At 44.7% G+C, this 26,162-nt stretch overlaps 1 protein-coding gene across 1 annotated transcript; it reads left to right on the forward strand.

Annotated features, from left to right (window-relative positions):
- Window positions 1–4,719: 4,719 nt before the first annotated feature.
- LOC135503782 (butyrophilin subfamily 1 member A1-like) lies at window positions 4,720–25,620 on the forward strand. The gene is made up of 9 exons (XM_064921923.1): window positions 4,720–4,930; window positions 14,881–14,977; window positions 15,186–15,284; window positions 15,526–15,633; window positions 15,814–15,927; window positions 16,882–17,022; window positions 18,657–18,708; window positions 24,201–24,227; window positions 24,329–25,620. The coding sequence occupies exons 2-9, from the start codon at window positions 14,915–14,917 to the stop codon at window positions 24,913–24,915; spliced, it is 1,191 nt and encodes a 396-aa protein (XP_064777995.1). The 5' UTR covers window positions 4,720–4,930; window positions 14,881–14,914; the 3' UTR covers window positions 24,916–25,620.
- Window positions 25,621–26,162: the final 542 nt, after the last annotated feature.

A 26,162-nucleotide genomic window follows, 5' to 3' on the forward strand; every position in this document is an offset into this window, starting at 1 on the left:
ATCCAAAGATGATGCAATCTGAATCGCGCTGCACACTGCCCTTTCCCACCTGGATGAAAGAACCCTAATGAGAATGCTGTTAACCGACGACAGCTCAGTGTTCACCATTGTGTGCACAAAGCTCATCGCTAAGGACACTGGGCCTAAACACCCTCTGCAACTGGACTTCCTGATGGGAAGCCCCCAGGTAACGGCAGGCAACAATCTGTCACCTAATCGCCAACACAGGACTCCTTAAAATATGTTTACTGTTACGTCTACCACTGAGTCCAGGTTGGATACGAACGCTACCACTGACCTGAGCACCATCCCTAGCTAACAGGGTATAGCATCAAACACAACCAATACACCTGGAAGACACAGACTAAAAATGAGGAAGGGAAGTCATACGCAGTTCTGAGATTGGGCTCATTTAAATGTTACCGGGAGAAGCAAGCTCTCATCCAGAACTGCAGTTCTGAAGTGAGAAGGCAGACATTTTTAAGTCTCTAGAGGTATAGGTTCTGTTTTTGCTGATGTGAGGAGTGACATTTTGTTTTGAGAACTGTCTTAGAAAAAACATTACGATCTCACATGCCTACATTTTCTTCTATGCCAACGGTCTGAGCAGAGACCGTATGTACTCATGCTTTCCGACTGTTAATCACAGAGAGGAAAGGAGTTTGTACCTCCACATCCAGTTTAAAGTCCTTTCTGAAAGGACCATGAGCAGGGACATGAAAGGCTCAGAGAGGAAGGATATTTGACTCCGTTGTGATTGTTGTTGGACACTCGACGTGGTGAAAATGATTTCTTCACACTAACACCAATTGCCAACACCAACCATTTAGTGAAAACAAACCAGTCAGGGAGACAAGCCTCATTCACAAATTCCAGGAAGCGAGAAAGCTGGGTTGTGTGGCTCTAAAATAGAAACCGGTAAAACAAGTAAATTATATTATATACTATAATATATATACTATATCCAAGATTTTATGTAGTCAAATTACCTAACATAAAATACATGAATTGTAATGTAGCAACAATGTATTAGAGCCAATATGAGTGACAGAGAACAGGCCTCCAGTACTATGTGTGTGTAACAGGTGTTTGATGAGGGCTAGCCTGAGGAGATATCGTCTTGGTCCCTGAAGATGTCAACAGCTTCCTGCAGGCTTAGGGCTGTTTAACGGCCAGCCACACAACGCAGGTGTGTTTTCTGCATTTTACCAACATGATATTGGTCACAAACACGCATGGATGCACACACACCTCTTTCTCTCCCTTCCTCACACACACCAGGGAGGGACAAGACAACAACAGAGGGGTTAGTAGTGTTATTTTCTACAATCTCTAAATGTGCTGTTGGTAGTTTAACTGCCGCAGGTGTCGTGCTGAAGGAGTTGCATGAAACATGGCCAGTATTCCCTGTGTACCAGACCAGTAGTCCCTGTGTATCAGACCAGTAGTCCCTGTGTATCAGACCAGTAGTCCCTATGTATCAGACCAGTATTCCCTGTGTATCAGACCAGTAGTCCCTATGTATCAGACCAGTATTCCCTGTGTATCAGACCAGTAGTCCCTGTGTATCAGACCTGTAGTCCCTGTGTATCAGACCTGTAGTCCCTGTGTATCAGACCAGTAGTCCCTGTGTATCAGACCAGTAGTCCCTGTGTATCAGACCTGTAGTCCCTGTGTATCAGACCTGTAGTCCCTGTGTATCAGACCAGTAGTCCCTGTGTACCAGACCAGTAGTCCCTGTGTATCAGACCAGTAGTCCCTATGTATCAGACCAGTAGTCCCTGTGTACCAGACCAGTAGTCCCTGTGTATCAGACCAGTAGTCCCTATGTATCAGACCTGTAGTCCCTGTGTATCAGACCAGTAGTCCCTGTGTATCAGACCTGTAGTCCCTGTGTATCAGACCAGTAGTCCCAGTGTATCAGACCTGTAGTCCCTGTGTATCAGACCTGTAGTCCCTGTGTACTAGACCAGTAGTCCCTGTGTATCAGACCTGTAGTCCCTGTGTATCAGACCTGTAGTCCCTGTGTATCAGACCTGTAGTCCCTGTGTATCAGACCTGTAGTCCCTGTGTATCAGACCTGTAGTCCCTGTGTATCAGACCAGTAGTCCCTGTGTACCAGACCAGTAGTCCCTGTGTACTAGACCAGTAGTCCCTGTGTACTAGACCAGTAGTCCCTGTGTATCAGACCTGTAGTCCCTGTGTACTAGACCAGTATTCCCTGTGTACCAGACCAGTAGTCCCTGTGTACCAGACCAGTAGTCCCTGTGTACCAGACCAGTAGTCCCTGTGTATCAGACCAGTAGTCCCTGTGTACTAGACCAAGGACTGACTCAGAGGGAGACACACAAACGAGTTAGAATGTCTGCAGGCTAGGGCCTCCTGAGTGGTGCAGCGGTCTAAGGCACTGCATCACAGTGCTTAAGGCGTCACTACAGCCCTGGGTTCGATCCCAGGCTTTGTCACAGCCGGCCGTGACAGGGAGAACCATGAGGCGGCGTACAATTGGCCCAGCATCGTCCGGGTTAGGGGAGGGCTTGGCCGACCAGGATTTCCTTGTCCCATCGCGCTCTAGTGACTCCCTGTGGCGGGCTGGGCGTCTGCAAGCTGACGTTGGATGGTGTTTCCTCCGACACATTGGTGCGTCTGGCTTCCGGGTTAAGCGAGCAGTGTGTCAAAAAGCGGTGTGGCTTGGCAGGGTCGTGTTTCGTAGGGTTCTCGACCTCTTCCCGAGTCCGTAGGGGAGTTGCATCGATGGGACATGCGTCCTCTGAAAAACGTCCCTGCCAAGCCACACTGCTCGATTGACCCCGAAAGCCAGACGCAACAATATGTCGGACGATACACCGTCCAACTGATGACCTGAAGTCAGCTTGCAGGCGTCCGGCCCTTTCTAAGAATCAGTTCAGGATGCATAGTGGATGAGCACATATGCACACACAATACAATATAAGGGTGTGCACACATTACACACATTACACATGCCACATTGGGTAGATATGTGCACAATGTTTTGAATCATATTAGGCAGATACACAGATACAATGAAAGACTTGTGCCCAATACATGGACAAAATATTGCATCTCATATTGCTGATGGTACTTGATGAAGGAACCCTTCCCACATGTTTGGGTCCCCAAACGAACATAACATAACCTTCACCCACTTGGCAACCTGAAAACATCCCCTCCCTTTGTTTATTTGTATTTTTGCACTAGATTACGTCAGGTGATTGAGTGATAGATTAGAATCGAATGGAGGTGAAAAGAGACATACAGTTAGGATGCTTAGAGGTTGCAAAAGTAAAAGCTGAAAGTGATGCTTCAAAATATTTTATACAGTGGATCCTTCTGAGATAATGTTTCACTGACAATAGCCGTCATTTCAAAGACACTGTAAGGTCCTGTATTTATTTTCTTAGTCAACCTTGTGTTCTGTTTCGTTGTGTTCTTGAACGTAGCCCTGTTTCTTTGTGTTCTTGAACGTAGCCCTCTCTTTAATTTTTGTTCATTGATTTCACCTGTGTTAGATACTCACCTGGTCTCATCAGCTCCTTATTTAGTTCAGTTCATTCTGTTTGTTCTTTTGTGAGGTATTGTTCATATTGACTCTACTAAGCCTTTTCCTAACTCGTTTTTGAAAACCAGTTATAGCCGTCGGTCCTCGTTTTGTTTCCTTCCTGTGACCACGATTTCTGCCTTCTGCGAAATTAACACCTTCCGTGCTCTGCGAGTGAATCTCTGCGCGTGAATCTACACCTTTTTCTCCCTGAGTATTCATTAGAGTGGCAGAATAATATTTGTCCTATTGTCCACCTTAAGAAAAGATTGCAGTCAGAGCACAAATACTGCGTCCAAAATAAACGTTTTTACTGCAGTAATGTTTCAGTGTAACTGCAGTTACAGTGGAGTGTGTGTGTGTGTGTATATATATATATATATATATATTAGACTATTATTCTGCAATTACTGCGTCCAAAATACCAGTCGACTGCAGTTACTGCACTTTTACTGCAGTTTCAGAACCGCACTTATTTTTTATATTTTTTTGTGAAGGTTGTTGAATCCTTAATGATATTTTGGCATACAGCAGCACATCAGCGTAACCTGAACCGCCCAAGACAAGTAGTGTATCTCAAATGATTATGGCTAATAAAGCCTGAGTAAATGTATCTATTTTGTAGATACTATCAGCTCTCGCTCAGCCTATTCCCGACTGTGCGTCCCCAAACGATCATAACATAATCTTCACCCACTGTTCATTCACCGGGTATCCAAAAGGGTCCCGAGAGGCAGATCTTTCGGATGAATAATTATTTCCCAGCACAGCTAGGAACACAGAGAGCCGTCTGTCATTTAACAGTGCATCATAGCCCCCACACACTTCCGCATGTCTAAAACTACCGATACACGCTTTTCTTAGGGCTGTTAAAGAGCGGTAAAACTTGATATCCATGTCCATATAGGCCACACATTTTAGGGAGGTTAGACTTGAAATGTTAGTGCAGCAATTCATACATTTCCACTCCAAAACATAGTAGCTAGCCTACTCTGTTTCAGAATAGCCTGGTTCACGTTGCACACAACTGCTACATCGTTTGTGTATTTTAATCGTGGTCTCAAATTATATGACGCGCTATAAATGAGATGCAGTTCTCTGGCGACCTCTTTTGGATATAAAAAAGTTGCATGATTTAACGCGTGAGATGTCCAACCATTTCCTCAGGCTATTCGTCAACGTCCGAACTTAGATTCGGACAACGGGGTGCTTGGTGACTCAATCCAGTTGCAGCAGATGAAGCCTGGTCGCATGTATGTATAAGGGATAGAGGTGTGGAGTAGGTTAGCTAGTCACACCTAAGGAGAACAAAAACCTGGTTTTCTGATCAAAATAGTGGACTAGCTATTATCTTCCCCGTGGATTCCTTAGGTAAGTCTTTCTGCTGCATTCAATGTGGCTATTGATCTTGAAGGTTTTCCTATTTCCTATGCATTCTGTAAACTGCGCACTCAAAGTGAAATTGTGTTTATTCTGTGCGCTCAGGAGGAGCGGTTGTCTTCTGCTGACTGTCCGATATGTTTGAGTAGCAACAGTGAAAGATGCACCAATGTATGTAATTAATTTATTCAAGTTTGGGCTCAATAAACCACCCGAAAGCGAAATCGTGTTAACTTCTGTCTCCGGGTGCTCAGGGGGAGGGGTTGATTTCTGCTCTGCCGTTTTAGATTAGTGGAGATGCACCATTTTATGTGAAGAATGTATTCGTGTTTTAGCGCAATAAACCACCCGAAAGCAGTTGTCTTGAAATGTGTCATTGTATAGGCTACATAATTACAGCCTAATGTGATGTTATGCATGGGAAATAACTGTCTAACTCATTTGAGAAATTGAGTAGTGGCTACTCAAACTCGGACAGTCAGTACCACTTATGATTTGAGTTCTACTAACTCAGATTTCAATAAGATTCATAATTTAATGTTGTACTGTTAACAAATATTAGGCTATTGAGTAAATATAACATTTATTTGTGTTCTGCTCATCTAAAGTTGTTTTTGCAAGTTATGAATTATATTTTAAAGTCGATCTAACGTGGATTAAATAAGTGGTTCTTACTTGATTCTAATTATGTTTTACGTATTTGTTTAAAATAAAGTAGTAGTCAGACATATTTCTTCTTGATTTATTTGTGTTGTACTGATATAATTATGACGTTTCTTAACTTAAATATTAATAACTTGTTTTTTTGCAAGTTATTAATATTTAATATTGACACGTGGCTCTGTTTTTAGAGGATTGTGGGTAATTAAATTTTTTTAGACTTTATGATACTTTCACGATACTTTTACATAATGTTGTATGTTTGAATAAAGAGAGGTATATTTCTAAAATAGTATTAAGCAGTTTGTTGTGCTATGAGATGTAATGGATCAGGATGAATGGATATAAAAACCAGCGGATAAATTGACTTACAACAACGAGACAAGCCATTCCCACCATCAAGGGCATGCGGTTCTGCTCTTAATGACAGAGGCTAATGCAGCTGCCTGCAATGATTAAAGCACTAGCTCCAGTTACTGCTAGAGGAATGAATATTGTGCCCAACAATGCCTGCCAAGTTGTGTTAAAAGTGATAAATTGTCAAATACATAAAACAATGTTGAAATGTAATACTTGCATACGGGCACAAGGCAGAAGCAGACACGGGAGATGGCTTGAGTCTTTGATATTTATTAATCAATCCAAAAGGGGTAGGTAAGTGGTCGTGGACAGGCAAAATGTCAAAAATCCTTTCACGAGATTATTGTAAGGTGATGTCATAGTGCCCCAACAGCCAACTACACTGTCAGCTGTTTTTTGTAATTTTATCAGTAACTTACTGTATTAAACAATTGTATAAACCGACTACCTACAGTATATTACCCAGACTGGAAGACCACGTCAGTGACTCAACCTACTCAAGTCACGCACCCCTCCTAGGGACAACATGGAAGAGCACCAGTAAGCCAGTGACTCAGCCCCTGTAATAGGGTTAGAGGCAGAGTGGAGAGAGGGGAAATGGCCAAGCAGAGACAGCAAGGACAGTTTGTTGCTCCAGTGCCTTTCCGTTCACCTTCACACTCCTGGGCCAGACTACACTCAATCATAGGACCTACTGAAGAGATGAGTCTTCAATAAAGACTTAAAGGTTGAGACCGAGTCTGCGTCTCTCACATGGATAGGCAGACCATTCCATAAAAATGGAGCTCTATAGGAGAAAGCCCTTCCTCCAGCTGTTTGCTTTGAAATTCTAGGGACAATTAGGAGGCCTGCGTCTTGTGACCGTAGCGTACTTGTAGGTATGTACAGCAGGACCAAATCGGAAAGATATGTAGGAGCAGGCCCATGTAATGCTTTGTAGGTTAGCAGTAAAACCTTGATATCAGCCCTTGCCTTAACAGGAACCAGTGTAGGGAGGCTAGCACTGGAGTAATATGATCACATTTTTTGGTTCTAGTCAGGATTCTAGCAGCCGTATTTAGCACTAACTGAAGTGTATTTAGTGCTTTATCTGGGTAGCCGGAAAGTAGAACATTGCAGTAGACTTACCTAGAAGTAAAAAAGCATGGATGAATTTTTCTGCATTTTTGGACAAAAAATGTCTGGTTTTTGCAATGTTACGTGAATGGAAAAAAGCTGTCCTTGAAACAGTCTTTATATGTTCGTCAAAAGAGAGATGAAGGGTCCAGAGTAACGCAGAGGTCCTTCACAGTTTTATTTGAGACGACTGTACCACCATCAAGATTAATTGTCAAATTCAACAGAAGATTTCTTTGTTTCTTGGGTACTAGAACAAGCATCTCTGTTTTGTCCGAGTTTAAAAGTAGAACGTTTGCAGCCATCCACTTCCTTATGTCTGAAACACAGGCTTCCAGCGAGGGCAATTTTGGGGCTTCACCATGTTTCATTGAAATGTACAGCTGTGTGTCATCCGCATAGCAGTGAAAGTTAACATTATGTTTTCGAATGACATCCCCAAGAGGTAAAATATATAGTGAAAACAATAGTGGTCCTAAAACAGAACCTTGAGGAACACAGAAATTTACAGTTGATTTGTAAGAGGACAAACCATTCACAGAGCACGAGGACATCGATGGAGCACGAGGACAGATGCAGGACAGATGCAGAGCCTCGGTCTGATGCCATTAAAATTTAATTTACCACCTTCACAAGTGCAGTCTCAGTGCTATGATGGGGTCTAAAACCAGACTGAAGTATTTTGTATACATTGTTTGTCTTCAGGAAGGCAGTGAGTTGCTGCACAACAGCATTTCTAACATATTTGAGAGGAATGGGAGATTCTATACAGGCCGATTTGTATTTTTATTTATATTTTCTGGGTCAAGGTTTGGCTTTTTCAAGAGAGGCTTTATTAATGCCACTTTTGGTTCACATCTGGTGGATAGAGAGCCGTTTATTATGTTCAACATGGGAGGGCCAAGCACAGGAAGCAGCTCTTTCAGTAGTTTAGTTGGAATAGGGTCCAGTATGCAGCTTGACGGTTTAGAGGCCATGATTATTTTCATCATTGTGACAGGAGATATAGTACTAAAACACTTGAGTGTCTCACTTTATCCTAGGTCCTGGCAGAGTTGTGCAGACTCAGGACAACTGAGCTTTGGAGGAATGCGCAGATTTAAAGAGGAGTCCATACTTTGCTTTCTAATGATCATGATCTTTTCCTCAAAGAAGTTCATGAATTTATTACTGCGGAAGTGAAATCCATCCTCTCTTGGGGAATGATGCTTTTTAGTTAGCTTTGCGACAGTATCAAAAATACATTTTGGTTTGTTCTTATTTACCTCAATTAAGTTGGAAAAAATAGGATGATTGAGCAGCAGTAAGGGCTCTTAGTACCGCGCAGTATCGGTCTTTCCAAGCTAGTCGGAATACTTCCAGTTTGGTGTGGCGCCATTTCCGTTCCAGTTTTCTGGAAGCTTGCTTCAGAGCTCGGGTATTTTTTGTATACCAGGGAGCTAGTTTCTTATGACAAATGTTTTTAGGGGTGCAACTGCATCTAGGGTATTGCGCAAGGTTAAATTGAGTTCCTCAGTTAGGTGGTTAACTGATTTTTGTCCTCTGACGTCCTTGGGTAGGCTGAGAGAGTCTGGAAGGGCATCAAGGAATCTTTGGGTTGTCTGAGAATTTATAGCATGACTTTTGATGCTCCTTGGTTGGGGTCTGAGCAGATTATTTGTTGCGATTGCAAACGTAATAAAATGGTGGTCCGATAGTCCAGGATTATGAGTAAAAACATTAAGATCCACAACATTTATTCCATGGGACAAAACTAGGTCCAGAGTATGACTGTGGCAGTGAGTAGGTCCGGAGACATGTTGGACAAAACCCACTGAGTCGATGATGGCGCCGAAAGCCTTTTGGAGTGGGTCTGTGGACTTTTCCATGTGAATATTAAAGTTACCAAAAAATTGAATATTATCTGCTATGACTTCAAGGTTCGATAGGAATTCAGGGAACTCAGTGAGGAACGCTGTATATGGCCCAGGAGGCCTGTAAACAGCAGCTATAAAAAGTGATTGAGTAGGCTACATAGATTTCATGACTAGAAGCTAAAAAGACGAAAACGTCTTTTTTTTTTTTTGTAAATTGAAATTTGCTATCGTAAATGTTAGCAACACCTCCGCCTTTGCGGGATGCGCGGGGGATATGGTCACTAGTGTAACCAGGAGGTGAGGCCTCATTTCACAGTAAATTCATCAGGCTTAAGCCATGTTTCAGTCAGGCCAATCGCATCAAGATTATGATCAGTGATTAGTTAATTGACTATAACTGCCTTGGAAGTGAGGGACCTAACATTAAGTATCCCTATTTTGAGATATGAGGGATCACAATCTCTTTCAATAATGGCAGGAGTGGAGGAGGTCTTTATTCTAATGAGATTGTTAAGGCGAACACAACCATGTTTAGTTTTGCCCATTTTGCCCAACCTATGTCGAGGCACAGACATGGTCTCAATGGGGATAGCTGAGCTGACTACACCGACTGTGCTAGTGGTAGACTCCACAAAGCTGGCTAACAGCCTGCTGCCTGGCCTGCACCCTATTTCATTGTGGAGCTAGGGGAGTTAGAGCCCTGTCTATGTTGGTAGATAAGATGAGAGCACCCCTCCAGCTAGGATGGTGTCGGTCACTCCTCAACAGGCCAGGCTTGGTCCTGTTTGTGGGTGAGTCCCAGGAAGAGGGCCAATTATCTACAAATTCTATCTTTTGGGAGGGGCAGAAAACAGTTTTCAACCAGCGATTGAGTTGTGAGACTCTGCTGTAGAGCTCATCACCCCCCCTAACTGGGAGGGGGCCAGAGACAATTACTCAATGCCGACACATCTTTCTAGCTAATTTATACGCTGAAGCTATGTTGCGCTTGGTGACCTCTGACTGTTTCATCCTAACATTGTTGGTGCTGACGTGGATAACAATATCCCTATACTCTCTACATTCACCAGTTTTAGCTTTAGCCAGCACCATCTTCAGATTAGCCTTAACGTCGGTAGCCCTGCCCCCTGGTAAACAGTGTATGATCACTGGATGATTTGTTTTAAGTCTAATATTGCGGGTAATGGAGTCGCCAATGACTAGGGTTTTCAATTTGTCAGAGCCAATAGTGGGAATGTTCGGCGTCTCAGACCCCGTAACGGAAGAAGTAGAGACCAGAGAAGGCTCGGCCTCTGACTCCGACTCACTGCTAAATGGGGAGAACCGGTTGAAAGTTTCTGTCGGCTGGATGAGCGACACCGGTTGAGCATTCCTACAGCATTTCCCTCCAGAATCCATGAGAAGGTTGTCCGGCTGCGGGGACTGTGTGAGAGGGTTTATACTACTATCTGTACTTACTGGTGGCACAGACGCTGTTTCATCCTTTCCTACACTGAAATTACCCTTGCCTAACGATTGTGTCTGAAGCTGGGCTTGTAGCACAGCTATCCTCGCCGTAAGGCGATCGTTCTCCTGTATATTATGAGTACAGCGACTGCAATTAGAAGGCATCATGTTAATGGTACTACTTAGCTTCGGCTGTTGGAGGTCCTGACGAACCACGTGCAGATAAAGCGTCCGGAGTGAAAAAGTTGAATGAAAAAAAAAAGTTGAGTGAGGGAAAAACCAAAAATATAAACGGTAATTAAAAAGTAAAAACCGTAAAGTTGTCAGGTAGCAAAGTAAGGTTAGCAACAAAACGCACAGCAGCACGTAAACAAGTCTACAAGTTGTCACCGGAAATGACACGATTGACAACCTGCTTGATTGCTTTGCGGAGGGAATAACTACACCGTTTGCATTCTTCCATATTCCCAGTCTTTTTGCCCTGGTTAAATGTGGTGGTTCGCGCTTTCAGTTTTGCGAGAATGCTCCCATCTATCCACGGTTTCTGACTGGTTTAATAGTCACAGTGTTTCCTGTGACTATTAACCGTATCGGTATATGTGTCGATATTATTTTCTGAAGCTGTTCTGAACATATCCCAGTCTGCGTGATCAAAACAATCTTGAAGCGTTGATTCCGATTTATCAGACCAGCGTTGAATAGTCCTTACCACGGATGCTTCCTGTTTGAGTTTCTGCCTATAGGAGAGGAGGGTCAAGATGGAATTGTGGTCCGATTTGCTGGATGGAGGGCGGGGGAGGGCCTTATATGTATTCTGGAAGGTAGTATAACAATGGTCAAGAGTTTTAGCAGTGCGAGTACAACAATCAATATGTTGATAGAATTTCGTGAGCCTTTTCCTCAAATTTGCTTTGTTAAAATCCCCAGCTACAATAAATGCAGCCTCAGGATATATGGTTTCCAGTTTGTATAAAGTCCAGTGAAGTTCTTTGAGGGATGTCGTGGTATCGGCTTGAGGGGGGATATAGACCGCTGTGGCTATTTATTGACGAAAATGATCTCGGGAGATAGTACGGTCGGCATTTGATTGTGAGATATTATAGCTCGGGTGAACAGAAGGACTTGAGTTCCGTATGTTATCACAGTTATACCATAAGTTGTTAATCATAAAACATATACCTCCATACCTCCACCCTTCCGGAGGGACGTTTGTTCCTGTCGGTGCGATGTACTGAGAACCCAACTGGCTTTGCAGAATCAGACAGTATATCTCAAGAGAGAGCCATGTTTCCATGAAGCAGAGAATGTTACAATCCCTGGTGTCTCACTGAAAAGCAACTCTCGCCTTGAGCTCATCAACTTTTATTATCCAAAGATTGGACATTGGCGAGTAAAATACTCGGGAGCAGTGGGTGGTGTGCACGCTTCCTAAGTTGGACCAGAAGATCGCCCCGAGTACCTCTCCTTCACCGGTGTTGTTTTGCGTCAGCCTCTGTAATAAGTTCAATTGATCTGTGGAGAGCAAACAAAGGATCCGCTCCAGGGAAGTCGTAATCCTGGTCATAATGCTGGATGTTCTGGTGAGTTACCGCCACTCTAATATCCAATAGTTCTTCCCGGCTGTATGTAACGACACAAAACAATTCCTGAGCTAATAACATAAAAAATAGTACATAAACAAACTAAATACTGCAGAGTTTCCTAAGAGGTAGTCGCGATGCTGCCATCTCCGTACACGCCATCATGCAAACTGTGTCTGGTTTTAGCTAGTCACTGGCTTCAGCCAGCATGGACCAAAATGGGGGGGAAGGGTCGTTCAAAACTCAGACGAAGTTGTCAAGTCAACACATCCGACAGTGCTGTGGTGAATTGCATCACAACAGCCATGCCAAACAGGAGACGTATACTTTAAAAAAAATCATTGATGTAATTTAAATGTTGTTTGAGTTGCTTTGTGTATCACCAAATTAGCTTGAGATGATTTTACTGCAACACTGCTCACTGCATCCATGTTGCTTGATAGAGGCGTTTCAAAGAGCTGTCAGGCAAGGTGAGCTCATGAATATAAGGTCCCCACCCACTCAGTCTGTCTTTTCAAACTTCCTGTTTTTTAGCCATGAGAGAAAATGTACTTTTCAGAATGACTGTTGAGGACGTTTTAAACTGTTTAATGGTTGAATATTTACCCCTGTCCATTTGATCTGTTTCGCCCTGTAATCACATCCAGTTTAGAAACCTTTATTTAGGCCTCTAGAAGTGCATGTGATATAAAACACCTATTAATTAACCTGCTTGCTCTAATCCTTTGTAATTACAATAAAATACTGTACAAATAATGTTCTAACAGTTTAATTGTCACTTTAACTGTGTTTCATTGCTCTGGCATCAAAGTACCGTGAATATCTCAGTATTGTATTGGCACTATCCAGAGATGGTCAGAAATTTATCATAAAATATCTTGTAATTTACAATTATTTTGAAGACCAATGTATCCCTAACTACAGTAACATTTTCAGTTACATTTTACTTGCTATGACACGTTTTTTATCAACCTCGGTTGAATGGACTGACTGTAAGTTGCTGAGGACAAGAGCGCCCGCTAAATGACCAAAATGTAAATGTAAAAATGAAAACTTGCAAAGAACCCTGGGTAATATGCCGCTGCGTGGGTCATTCCAGTAATATGTTGTAAATGAGATTACACTAAAAATTTTGGTACCATAAAATGGATTACTGTAAAATAGATTACAGTAGCTGTACTGTAAAATTACAGTAACTTACTGGTCAATTACTGCCAGTAAGTTTTACAGGAAATGATTTAGTGTAGCTGTGAAAATCCATTGTTAGTCAACATTTCCAAACACCCAGCAGCATGGGTATTCTACCGTGTTCTCCTTGGAAAGTTAATGATCATATGTGGCCCTTTCCGGCTGTTGCCTTCATCAGAAAAGGTTCAGCAAATCCCTCTTCGACATCAAACTAGCTGCAGGGTGCAGGCCAAGAGGGTGCTGCTGATTCAACACGGTCGTTCAGTGGGCTGTGAAAACACTCTCAGCTGCAGCTTCACATCTCCTTGGGATATCTGCCTGACACCAAGGCCATAATTAAGATGCATCGACCCACACACATCCTGAAAACATATTACTCTGCAGTTTTCCTCTCTCACACCCCTGCTCTCTCTCTCTCTCTGTATCTCTCTCTCTCTCTCTCTCTCTGTATCTTTCTCTCTCTCTCTCTCTCTCTGTATCTCTCTCTCTCTCTCTCTCTCTGTATCTTTCTCTCTCTCTCTCTCTCTCTCTCTCTCTCTCTGTGTATCTTTCTGTATCTTTCTGTATCTCTCTCTCTCTCTCTCTCTCTGTATCTTTCTGTATCTCTCTCTCTCTCTCTCTCTCTCTGTGTATCTTTCTGTATCTTTCTGTATCTCTCTCTCTCTCTCTCTCTCTCTCTCTGTGTATCTTTCTGTATCTTTCTGTATCTCTCTCTCTCTCTCTCTCTCTCTCTCTCTCTCTCTGTGTGTATCTTTCTCGCTCTCTCGCTCTCTCTGTCAAGCCAGGCCAGTTTTAGGTGAGGCCATCCTAATGAGCCCACAGAGGACCTTTACTGCAATGTAGGGATTTAGAAGTTGTGCAGTGTACACACACACACACACACACATTTCCGTATTCTGCCTCCTCATCGATTTGAGCTGCCATTGGGCTATAACTCAGGCCCAACACTGATGGAATGAGTGCCAGAAAATAATGAAACTGTGTATCACTGTGCCAGAGTATTGAAGCTGTGTATCACTGTGCCAGAGTATTGAAGCTGTGTATCACTGTGCCAGAGTATTGAAGCTGTGTATCACTGTGCCAGAGTATTGAAGCTGTGTATCACTGTGCCAGAGTATTGAAGCTGTGTATCACTGTGCCAGAGTATTGAAGCTGTGTATCACTGTGCTAGAGTATTGAAGCTGTGTATGTCTGTAACAGCAAATAATAAAGCTGTGTATCTCTGTGCCAGAGTATTGATGCTGTGGCTCGCTGTGCCACATTATTGATGCTGTGGCTCGCTGTGCCAGAGTATTGATGCTGTGGCTCGCTGTGCCAGAGGTATTGATGCTGTGGCTCGCTGTGCCAGAGGTATTGATGCTGCGGCTCGCTGTGCCAGAGGTATTGATGCTGCGGCTCGCTGTGCCAGAGGTATTGATGCTGCGGCTCGCTGTGCCAGAGGTATTGATGCTGCGGCTCGCTGTGCCAGAGGTATTGATGCTGTGGCTCGCTGTGCCAGAGGTATTGATGCTGTGGCTCGCTGTGCCAGAGGTATTGATGCTGTGGCTCGCTGTGCCAGAGGTATTGATGCTGTGGCTCGCTGTGCCAGAGGTATTGATGCTGTGGCTCGCTGTGCCAGAGGTATTGATGCTGTGGCTCGCTGTGCCAGAGTATTGATGCTGTGGCTCGCTGTGCCAGAGTATTGATGCTGTGGCTCGCTGTGCCAGAGTACTGAAGCTGTGTATCTCTGTGCCAGAGGGCATTTCCCCCCCCCCTCCCCAGCTGCCAAGATGATGAAGGACTGCCTCCAGTTCTTCATCGAGCCGGCCCAAAAAATCAAGATCCGCCTCAAGGTAGGACCCTTGGACACCTATCAACTATCAGACACCCCTTAATAGTACTGATGTTTGTCCTTGTCAAGATGACTCAAGAGAAAAAAGGATTGGGTCATTTCCCGTCTGTGCCTTATCTGTGTGACAGCGCTGCATGATTGATGAATGTCATTTTCCCTTCACTCTTCCCTCTCTTTGTCTCTCTCATCCATTGCTCCCTCTGCTCTAGGAGTCTCGTAAGAAAGGGATGGATGAGAAGAAAGAACCTTTAGTGGAGAGTCAGCTGTTCATAATGGAACTGGCCAGGGAACTCAACAGACTGTGCCAGGTACGCACACGTACACACACACACACACTCGGACACACACACACACACACTCGGACACACACACTCGCACACACACACACACTCGGACACACACACACACGGACACACACACACACACGGAGACACACACACACTCGGACACACCCACTCGGACACAAGCACACACACGGACACACACACACTCGGACACACGCACACACGCAAGCAAACAACCACGCTCTCTCTACTATTATCTTCTCAGAGGTCGAAGGTCTTAGCCCACATCTGGACCAGTGAAGACAACTGGCCTCCCAGTGTGTGTAGACACTTCATAGTGGAGTGGGCTGCCGTGCTAGAGAAGAGAGGCCAGGTGAGCACTGATGTTTAGAAAGCTATTTGATAGTTTTACTTTAAAAAGCCGTTTTTTCCCTTGAAATGAATCCTTTGTCATTGTTTTCTTTGTTGATAAACTATTATTAGACTTCTATGAGACTTGTTATTGCAGTTTTTACTTCATGATCTCTTTACGGACTGTCTTTTGATTGTGCAGCTGAGGAGCATGCAGACAGAGAAGAGGGACTGGAAGACAGGGGGAGAGTATGACATGGGAACCCACAAACGGGTCATCATGGACTGGACACACCAGCTCAGAAACAGACCAGAGGTAAGGAACATGGGAGGGATTGGGTCACTAGAGTCAAATAAAATGTATTTATAAAGCCCTTTTTTCATCAGCCGATGTCACAAAGTGCTGTACAGAAACTCAGCCTAAAACTCCAAACAGCAAGCAATGCAGGTGTGGAAGCACAGTGGCTAGAAACAACTCCCTAGAAAGGCAGGAACCTAGGAAGAAACCTAGAGAGGAACCAGGCAATGAGGGGTGGCCAGTCCTCTTCTGGCTGTGCCGGGTGGAGTTATAATCCCACCCATTTATAACCCCCACACCACTATAGGGATATCAACAGACCGCCAACTTGCTACCCTGAGACAAGGCTGTGTATAGCCCACGAAGCTCTCCTCCACACCACTAGAGGGATATCAACAGACCGCCAACTTGCTACCCTGAGACAAGGCTGAAGCCCACAAAGCTCTCCTCCACACCACTATAGGGATATCAACAGACCACCAACTTGCTACCCTGAGACAAGGCTGAAGCCCACGAAGATCTCCTCCACAGCACGAGTCTGAGGGGGCGGCAAAACAGGACAAGAAGATCACGTCAGTGACTCAACCCACTCAAGTCGAGTATAGCAAAAAAAGCCTGGCAAGACGTGACGCACCCCTCCTAGGGTCGGCATGGAAGAGCACTAGTAAGCCAATGACTCAGCCCCTGTAATAAGGTCAGAGGCAGGGAATCCAAGTGTCCAAAATATTACTAAATAGTTTACTACCCTACTATATTCATCTCTCTCTGTCTGTCTCTCTGTCTGTCTCTGTCTCTCTGTCTGTGTCTCTGTCTCTCTCTCTGTCTCTCTCTGTCTCTCTCTCTCTGTCTCCGTGTCTCTCTCTCTCTCTCTCTCTGTCTCTCTCTGCGTCTCTGTCTCTCTGTCTGTCTCTCTCTCTCTCCCCTCTTTTCATTTCTTACTATATGAAGTAATATGACTTCCTCCCCCTCCAGCCCAGTATCTGGCCCGGTGAGCCCGTATTGATGATGTTGGATGATCTGGAGTTCCAGTGGCGGAGGGGGCGTCTGCCGAACCTTCTCCCAGCCATGGAGCTGGTCATGTGGGTGGTGCTGAGTGCAGACAGCCCTGACAAGGTGTGCGTGTTTCTATGACTGAACCAAAACAATAATAACACCTTTGCCTTTCTTCAACTCGCACTTTTCTTTTCCGACTTGCACTGAATTTACCGACAGCTACTTATTGAGAGTGTAACATGCAGTTGTCTTTCTTAGCTAAGATGAATACACACAGTGCCAAATTGTAAAAACTAACAAATTGTTACCCCTTTTTGAACTGCATAGCAAAACCCTTTTTGGTCCTTTATGGAACCTTTTTTAAGGTTCTAAATGGAACATGTATGCTGTTATAAAGAACACTTTCCTAAGGTTCTATAAAGAACCATTAAAAAAAAGGTTCTATATATGTTACGGTTTTCTTCTAACTCCTCCTCTGACAAAGAGGTGTAGCAAGTATCGGACCAAAATGCGGCGTGTTGATTACGATTTATGTTTAATGAAAAACACACTAAACACAAACACTACAAAACAATAAACGTAACGAAAACCGAAACAGCCTATACTTGTGAAACTAACACAGAACAAGGACATAGGACACTAAGGACAATCACCCACGAAACACTCAAAGAATATGGCTGCCTAAATATGGTTCCCAATCAGAGACAACGATAAACACCTGCCTCTGATTGAGAACCACTTCAGACAACCATAGACTTAACTAGAACACCCCACTAAGCTACAATCCCAATACAAACACACCACATACAAAACCCATGCCACACCCTGACCTGACCCAATAAACGAAGACAAACACAAAATACTTCGACCAGGGCGTGACAATATAGCACCAAAAAGGGTTCTGTTATGGTTACAACACTTTTTGGGTCAAAATAGAACAATTTTTTATGGTTCTTGATATAACCTTTACATATAATGGCTCTATAAAGAACCTTCCTTCCTCTCAAGGGTTTTTATTCTGGTTTAATAACCATATTATATTGTTCAGTTCCATTGGATTTATTATTGCGTTTACTAACAAGTTGAATCAGGTGTACTAGCTCTGGAACAGCTGGGGGTCCCTGAGGAGAGAACTAACAACTACTGACTTAGTCAACCATTCTCAATTAGCACAAGACCATACATGAGTCTATCACATGACTCTGTCATTGGCCATAGACATACATGACATAAACCAATATAAGACAACACATTGGATAAACTGGAAGGACACTCACTCACGGTTGCACGAAAAGAGCTGTGCACAAACCACGCCCCAAAATATTCTAATTATCACTAAAACAGGAAAGAACCCTTTTTTTGAACTGCAAATAACATTGAAGGGCTTCTTTGGTTCAGTATGGTTCCACATTTGGGGCGGCGGGGTAGACTAGTGGTTAGAGTGTTGGACTAGTAACCGGAAGGTGGCAAGTTCAAATCCCCGAGCTGACAAGGTACAAATCTGTCGTTCTGCCACTGAACAGGCAGTTAACCCACTGTTCCTAGGCCGTCGTTGAAAATAAGAATTTGTTGCCTAGTTAAATAAAGGTAAAAAAATAAATGAACCCTTGAGGAATCCTTATTTTGTAATTGTAAGTCGCTCTGGGTAACGGCGTCTGCTAAATTACTAAATTGTTAATGTAAACTAACTGAATAATTATTCATCAATTAATCTGCATGATGAGATAAACTCACTCCATCCTTTGTGTCTGCAGGAGGACGTAACCAAGCAGTGGCTGATCAGAAAACAGAGGAGTCAGAAGAGTGGTGTGTAGAGCTTTCACGTGTTGAAGTCACCAAGAAAGCGCTACGCTTCGAACACACCGACCGCCTCGTTGCGCAAAATAATACACAGCATCATCTGGATATGTGTGTAACAGAAGTTCAACACTTACCATTTCTGTCAATCCGTCTACGTTCGATAAATCCAACGTGCACTGCAACTGTCACGCAATGCTGCAAGGCATTTCTGGTGTTCCAAAATGCAATGACGCTGTCGGTGTGATGGAAAGAAGGCCCTAGATCAGATCAAGCGTTAACCGGGGATAGACAACGCCAGCATAGCAGGTGTTTTGGTGGTGCCGGAGCCCTATCAGTGAGCAGCTGCTCATGTGGTCATTGTCACGAAGCCACACCAACTGTCGTTATTTTTTTAATTTAACCTTTATTTAACTAGGCAAGTCAGTTAAGAACAAATTCTTATTTACAATGACGGCCCACCCCGGCCAAACCTGGACAACGCTGGGCCAATTGCCTCCCCATGACACTCCCAATCACGGCCGGATGTAATGTAGCCTGCATTCGAACTAGGGGTTACGGTGACACCTCTTGCACTGAGATGCAATTAAAAAAGAATAACCAGGCATCCTCTACTGATGGGATGAGGTCAATATCCTTCCAGGATACCCAGGCCAGGTCGATTAGAAAGGCCTGCCCGCTGAAGTGTTTTAAGGAGCGTTTGACAGTGATGAGGGGTGGTCGTTTGACCACAGACCCATTACGGATGCAGGCAATGAAGCAATTATCACTGAGATCTTGGTTGAAAACAGCAGCGGTGTATTTGGAGGGAAAATTGGTTAGGATGATATCTATGAGGGTGCCCATGTTTACGGATTTGGGGTTGTACCTGGTAGGTTCAGTTCATTGATAATTTGTGTGAGATTGAGGGCATCAAGTTTAGGTTGTAGGATGGCCGGGGTGTTAAGCATGTCCCAGTTCAGGTCACCTAGCAGCATGAGCTCTGAAGATAGATGAAGGGCAATCAATTCACATATGGTGTCCATGGCACAGCTAGGGGCAGAGGGTGGTCTATAGCAAGCAGCAACGGTGAGAGACTTGTTTCTGGAAATTTGGATTTTTAGAAGCTCGAATTGTTTGGGCACAGACCTGAATTGTATGACGTAGATTGCCACTCCTCCCCCTTTGGCAGTTCTATCTTGTCGGAAAATGTTATAGTTAGGGATGGAAATTTCAGGGGTTTTGGTGGTCATCCTAAGCCAGGATTCAGACAAGGCTTGGACATCTGGGTTGGCAGAGCGAGCTAATGCAGTGAATAAAACAAACTTGGGGAGGAAGCTTCTAATGTTAACATGCATGAAACCAAGGCTTTTACAGTTACAGAAGTAAACAAATAAGAGCGCCTGGGGAATGGGAGTGGAGCTAGGCATTTCTGGGTCTGGATTAACCTCTAAATCAGCAGAGGAACAAAGGAGGAGTAGGATAAGGGTACGGCTAAAGGCTATAAGAACTGGCCGTCTAGTACGTTCGGAACAGAGTGTAAAAGGAGCAGGTTTCTGGGCGCGATAGAATAGATTCAAGGCATAATGTACAGACAAAGGTTTGGTAGGATGTGAATACAGTGGAGATACACCTAGGCATAGTGTGACGATGAGAGAGATATTGTCTGTAGAAACATCATTGAAACCAGGTGATGTCACTGCATGTGTGGGAGGTGGAACTGAAGGGTTAGCTAAGGCATATCGAGCAGGGCTAGAGGCTCTACAGTGAAATAAGACAATAATCACTAACCAGAACAGCAATGCACAAGGCATATTGACATTAGGGAGAGGCATGCGTAGCCGAGTGATCATAGGGGTCCAGTGAGTAGTTAAGCTGGCTGGAGACACAGCGATTCAGACAGCTAGCGGGCCGGGGCTAGCAAGCTAGCAGAAGGGCCTTAGAGGTACGTCGTGATGGAAGAAGTCTGTTGTAGCCCTCGCGTGCTGTTCCGTCGGCAGACCAGCCGTTATGGATTAGTAGTGTTCCGTGTAGTAAAGGTGCCCAGTCCAATTGACAAAATGCCTTGGACCGCTGCGCCACTCGGGAACTTGTTAGACATTCAAAATGAGAGGGTAAAGGTTATATAGATATAATGGCCATCAAAATGAAAAATCATAGAACAAAGTACTGACGATTTCTATAAACCTAATCAAGGTGTAGATTACATTCCAGTGTTCGAACTTGTAAACACGGCTGCATAGAGTTTCTAAATGCGACACCGTGCAGCCAATGGCAATGTCCACAATAGGTATAATGGGCGTATTAGATTATGCTGAGGGGTGGGGAACCGGGCAAAGGCCCTTCACGTCATTGGGTGAAAGCGGTGAGGGAGGAGCACCGTTCTCAAATCAAACAGCCGCTCGGTCATTTTGTCAACAAAGCAGCATGGTGCATCGTCCAGAAACATACAACATATTTTTTCCACAAAATTCATATTAAAATGTTCTGGTGACGGGGAAACTAAGTTTCCTGAAGCATTAAGGTTTTCCAGCCAATTGTGTCGAAAATAGGTTGATTTACTCGAGGCTTTGATCAACAGTGTACAATAGTGGCACCTGCTGGTCAAAAGATTTTAGAGCAACCAAATGATTATAGAGAGCGTCCCACACCCTGTAGCGTATGCGCAATGTAGCCCTTTTGTCTTATACCAAACCAATCAGGTCGTTGTTCAACAAAACAAAGCTTCGGATGTCATTGATCACATGCTTCTGATAAAGTGATACAGGCATTGCGTGCTGCTTTGAAGTACACTGCTTAGCGATTTTGACGCGTTCTTCAGAGCTCTGACATTAAACGTAACATCACTAGATTTTTCTAAGTAGTTTGCATTGGGAAGACAGATAAAGCATTTTTATCAAAAGCAGTCATTTTTGCATGGAAAAACACAGACTCCTACTAATTACAACTTGTTTAATTACATCACTTTTGTTTTGAGCCAACTTCGCCGTCGGTACGCCCGGTAGGCAATCAACTTTCACCCAATGCAAATCACACCTACACGGGTGCCCAGATTAATCGAACCCCCTAATTGCTGGGAGCTGACAGCTCTAACACAGTTTCAACTCCGACACCGCCAAAACAACAGCTTTGTAGGTGACGGCCATCGCAAATCTGATTAAATCTTGCCCTTACACAAGTGTTTACAGCAATCAGTGACAGAAATGTTGGAGATCACAGGTGTGTCATTGTGTGACAATGTGAGCTGATTGTGCCACTAAATAAAATTATGGCTAATAATCTATGGGTGCTCAGGAGATCCCATGAGATTCATAGAATTTATCATGAGCAAATCAATTGGTCAGCCTTTCATAGCCATGAGGGTAACATCCCAGCAAACATGACGCTATTGAATACCTATGTGGGTATTCGGCTGACACGGGCGAGCCAGTCACTCCAGGAATTTGTCTGGATTTTGTAAAATATTTGCTGAGGCAATTCTGACATTTCGCATGGAAATATGCAATGATTTTGTCCAATATGTCGCAAAATTGTGCTGAAAAGGGAAAACGTTTTGTGCACGTGTGGCTTGATTTAATCATATAATGTGGTGAATGTGCAGTGATTGGTTGAAATTGCGAGCCCTCTTTTTGTACTGCAGTGATCGGTCAGTTTTAAATGATATTACAATGATTTGTCTGTTTTATGCGTAAATAGTGTGATGAATGGTCAAATTTGTAAGCCCTCGCCTGGCATAATATGCAGGGAATTGTTGATTTTGCAAAACTATTTGCTGTTGCAGAATCACAGAATCCTGGAGCAACGGGCTAGCTCACACCAGCCCAACACAGGCTAGCTCACACCAGCCCAACACAGGCTAGCCCACACCAGCCCAACACAGGCTAGCCCACACCAGCCCAACACAGGCTAGCCCACACCAGCCCAACACAGGCTAGCCCTCACCAGCCCAACACAGGCTAGCCCTCACCAGCCCAACACAGGCTAGCCCACACCAGCCCAACACAGGCTAGCCCACACCAGCCCAACACAGGCTAGCCCACACCAGCCCAACACAGGCTAGCCCACACCAGCCCAACACAGGCTAGCCCACACCAGTCCACACCAGCCCACACCAGCCCAACACAGGCTAGCCCTCACCAGCCCAACACAGGCTAGCCCTCACCAGCCCAACACAGGCTAGCCCTCACCAGCCCAACCCTCACCAGCCCAACACAGGCTAGCCCTCACCAGCCCAACACAGGCTAGCCCTCACCAGCCCAACACAGGCGAGCCCTCACCAGCCCAACACAGGCTAGCTCACACCAGCCCAACACAGGCTAGCTCTCACCAGCCCAACACAGGCTAGCTCACACCAGCCCAACACAGGCTAGCCCTCACCAGCCCAACACAAGCTAGCCCACACCAGCCCAACACAGGCTAGCCCACACCAGCCCAACACAGGCTAGCCCTCACCAGCCCAACACAGGCTAGCCCTCACCAGCCCAACACAGGCTAGCCCTCACCAGCCCAACCCTCACCAGCCCAACACAGGCTAGCCCTCACCAGCCCAACACAGGCTAGCCCTCACCAGCCCAACACAGGCTAGCCCTCACCAGCCCAACACAGGCTAGCTCACACCAGCCCAACACAGGCTAGCTCTCACCAGCCCAACACAGGCTAGCCCTCACCAGCCCAACACAGGCTAGCCCTCACCAGCCCAACACAGGCTAGCCCTCACCAGCCCAACACAGGCTAGCCCTCACCAGCCCAACACAGGCTAGCCCTCACCAGCCCAACACAGGCTAGCCCAAGTCCTACTACCTCACAATGTAGAGGCAGGGACTTATTTGAATATTTGGGCCATTGTTTGCACACAGGTCTTTCTGTGCAACCGTTACTGAGAAGTTCGTTCCAGTTTAAGTGTTCTGTTGTGTAAGGCCCAAATAGTGTTTGATCTTGTACCGTGCCAATTATAAAGTTTTCAAAAATACTTCAATAAGTGTGAGGTGTGGGAAACTAAACAGTTTCTCTTGTAAGAAATATATGCATAGTAGTGACAACCTGGTTGTCATTCTGATACAATGTGACACATTCACCAAATACCTTTAATGCTTGAAAATGTATGCATTGGATTGTAATAAATAAATAATACATCAATTCATATTTAAAAACATATAAATTGGCATAGGGTGGGCAGCCCAAATGGGGCCATTATTCTTGCCCACGTCGGGCATGTTTGCTGGGAAAGCATTATTTCAGACAGAGTGAGGGCTGCCCACACTGGGCCAAAGCCTTAGGGACCAATGTGGAGCCAAGGCCCATGGGATTCATGTCCGCAGCCTTGGGACCCACATCGTGCCAATGTGGGCATGTTTTCTGGGATGGTTGATGAATCACTTGAAGTGCTGCCAATTGGTATTGATAAGAAAAATGAAAGGAGCGGAATGGAACAAACATGCCTGAGTACTTGGCAGTTAAGTAACAAATGGGTTAAGATTGAACTTTTGACAGTATTTTAACCCCAGTTTTGTCGACTCTTTCAGATGCAGCCCGCTACATTCCCCACAACGGTATGTGAAACTCATAATGGATTTGTTATTGAGGAGTAAAGGAAACCGTAAATACAATCACGCCTTTTCTTACTCTTAACAACACCTTTTCTTTATCTCAGTATGGAACTGGATCTGTGATGCTGCAGAGGAAGTAACCCTTGACCCCAAGACAGCCAACCCTGACCTCTTCATCTCTGATGACGACAAGCGAATGCGCTGTGGCCTGGAGCGGCGAGACATCTCCAACTGCAGTCGCCGCTTCGACGGCTGGTGGTTTTGCGCTCTGGGAAACGAGGGCTACATCTCCGGGCGCCATTACTGGGAAGTCGAAGTGGGCGACCGGGACTGGCGGCTAGGCGTGGCTAAAGGCTCCGCCCAGAGGAAGGGTTACAGTCCCCTCAACACACAGACGGGCTACCTCACCCTGAGGCTGGAGAGGGGCTCAGACCTCAAGGCGCTGACGGTGCCCGCCACGCCACTGGCCCAGATGCTGGTCCCCAGAAAGGTAGGGGTCTACCTGGACTATGAGCAGGGCCAGCTCTCCTTCTACGATGTGGAGAAGAGGTCCCACATCTACACGTACAACGAGACCTTCACAGAGAGACTGTTCCCCGTGTTTGGGACTGTAGAGGTGGTGAGGGATCTGGTGATCAGGCCGGCGCAGACCAGGGAACCCTGCCTCTGCCCTGGACCCTGTCTCTGGTGATAACGTATTACAGCGTTCTTCAAACCTGGTCCTGGAGAGCTAGCCTGGAATCCACACGGAATATTGTAAATGTAGCGAAATTCAGTGTAAATTCCAGGCTAGTGGAGGGAAGGCTTTTGTTCTGGTCCAGCACTATCACACCTGATTTGATGGTGTGATGATTAGTTCATTCAGGTGTGTTAAAACAAGGCTGGAACAAATGCATGCACTCCTTAGGACCTGAGCTGAAGAACAATTATTACCTCCTCCCTGTTACACTTTTTATTACATTGCCTTCATGCCACACTACTTCAAGGTACAAAGAAACTGTAAAAGAGCGTGCTGCCCAAATTACCCAAAGATCTGACGTAGTCGATATTTAGTTCAGCAAGAGCTTGCACACAGAAGACAGACACAGAGAGAGACAGAGACACACATAAAGACAGAGACAGACAGACAGCTAGGGTTTACAGTCTATAGTGTATAAAAGGGATGGTAGAGAGAGTAGCATGCAGTACTTCATTATTCCTCTGATTCTCTTATTCTTAGATTTTCTGATTCTTTTCCTGCCTGATTCTCTTCCTCTCTGATTCCACTGTCCAGCTTGCAAGAGTCTCATAACGTGTTTCATTCTATTTTTGGAACTTACGGTTGATATTGACAGTGTGTAAAATGGTGTGATAACAATTCTTTTTTTCAGTCAACAATAAATTAAAATCTCAAGGAGATGTTTGTCGGTTTCTAGTCAACAAAGGTGTGGAATTAGGGTTGCAAAGGTAGGGTATATTACGGGTAACTTTCAGGAATGTTATGGAATTTATCACATGACATCTAGTGGCCTGTATGGGTACTTCAGATTATCACAGGTGTCTAATTATTTCTGGCCTCTGTGGGGCCTTATCACACATACAATAATTTTAAAATAAAAAATAAAAATAAAACATCCTAAATACAACCCATCAACTTAGTGAATGCCATTTGTGTTTTATATGAGGGTTTCAGCATTAAATATCCCTTAGTTGAGTGCTTAGGGTCATTGTCCTGTTGGAAGGTGAACCTTCGCCCCAGTCTGAGGTCCTGAGTGCTCTGGAGCAGGTTTTCATCAAGGATCTCTGTACTTTGCTCTGTTCATCTATCCCTCGATTAAAAACCTCCCCACAGCATGGTGCTACCACCATCACGCTTCACTGTAGGGATGGTGCCAGGTTTTCGCCAGCCATTACACTTGGCATCAAGGCCAAAGAGTTCAATCTTGGTTTCATATTGTT

The sequence above is a fragment of the Oncorhynchus masou genome, chromosome 18, assembly GCF_036934945.1.
Source record: "Oncorhynchus masou masou isolate Uvic2021 chromosome 18, UVic_Omas_1.1, whole genome shotgun sequence".
Lineage (NCBI taxonomy): Eukaryota > Metazoa > Chordata > Actinopteri > Salmoniformes > Salmonidae > Oncorhynchus > Oncorhynchus masou.

Excerpts from the sequence above, each read along its gene's own strand:
- LOC135503782 (XM_064921923.1), top strand. The coding sequence starts at position 14,915 with ATGATGAAGGACTGCCTCCAGTTCTTCATCGAGCCGGCCCAAAAAATC. Across the intron at positions 14,978-15,185 it reads AAATCAAGATCCGCCTCAAG|GAGTCTCGTAAGAAAGGGAT; the intron begins GTAGGACCCTTG and ends CCTCTGCTCTAG. Across the intron at positions 24,228-24,328 it reads CCGCTACATTCCCCACAACG|TATGGAACTGGATCTGTGAT; the intron begins GTATGTGAAACT and ends TCTTTATCTCAG.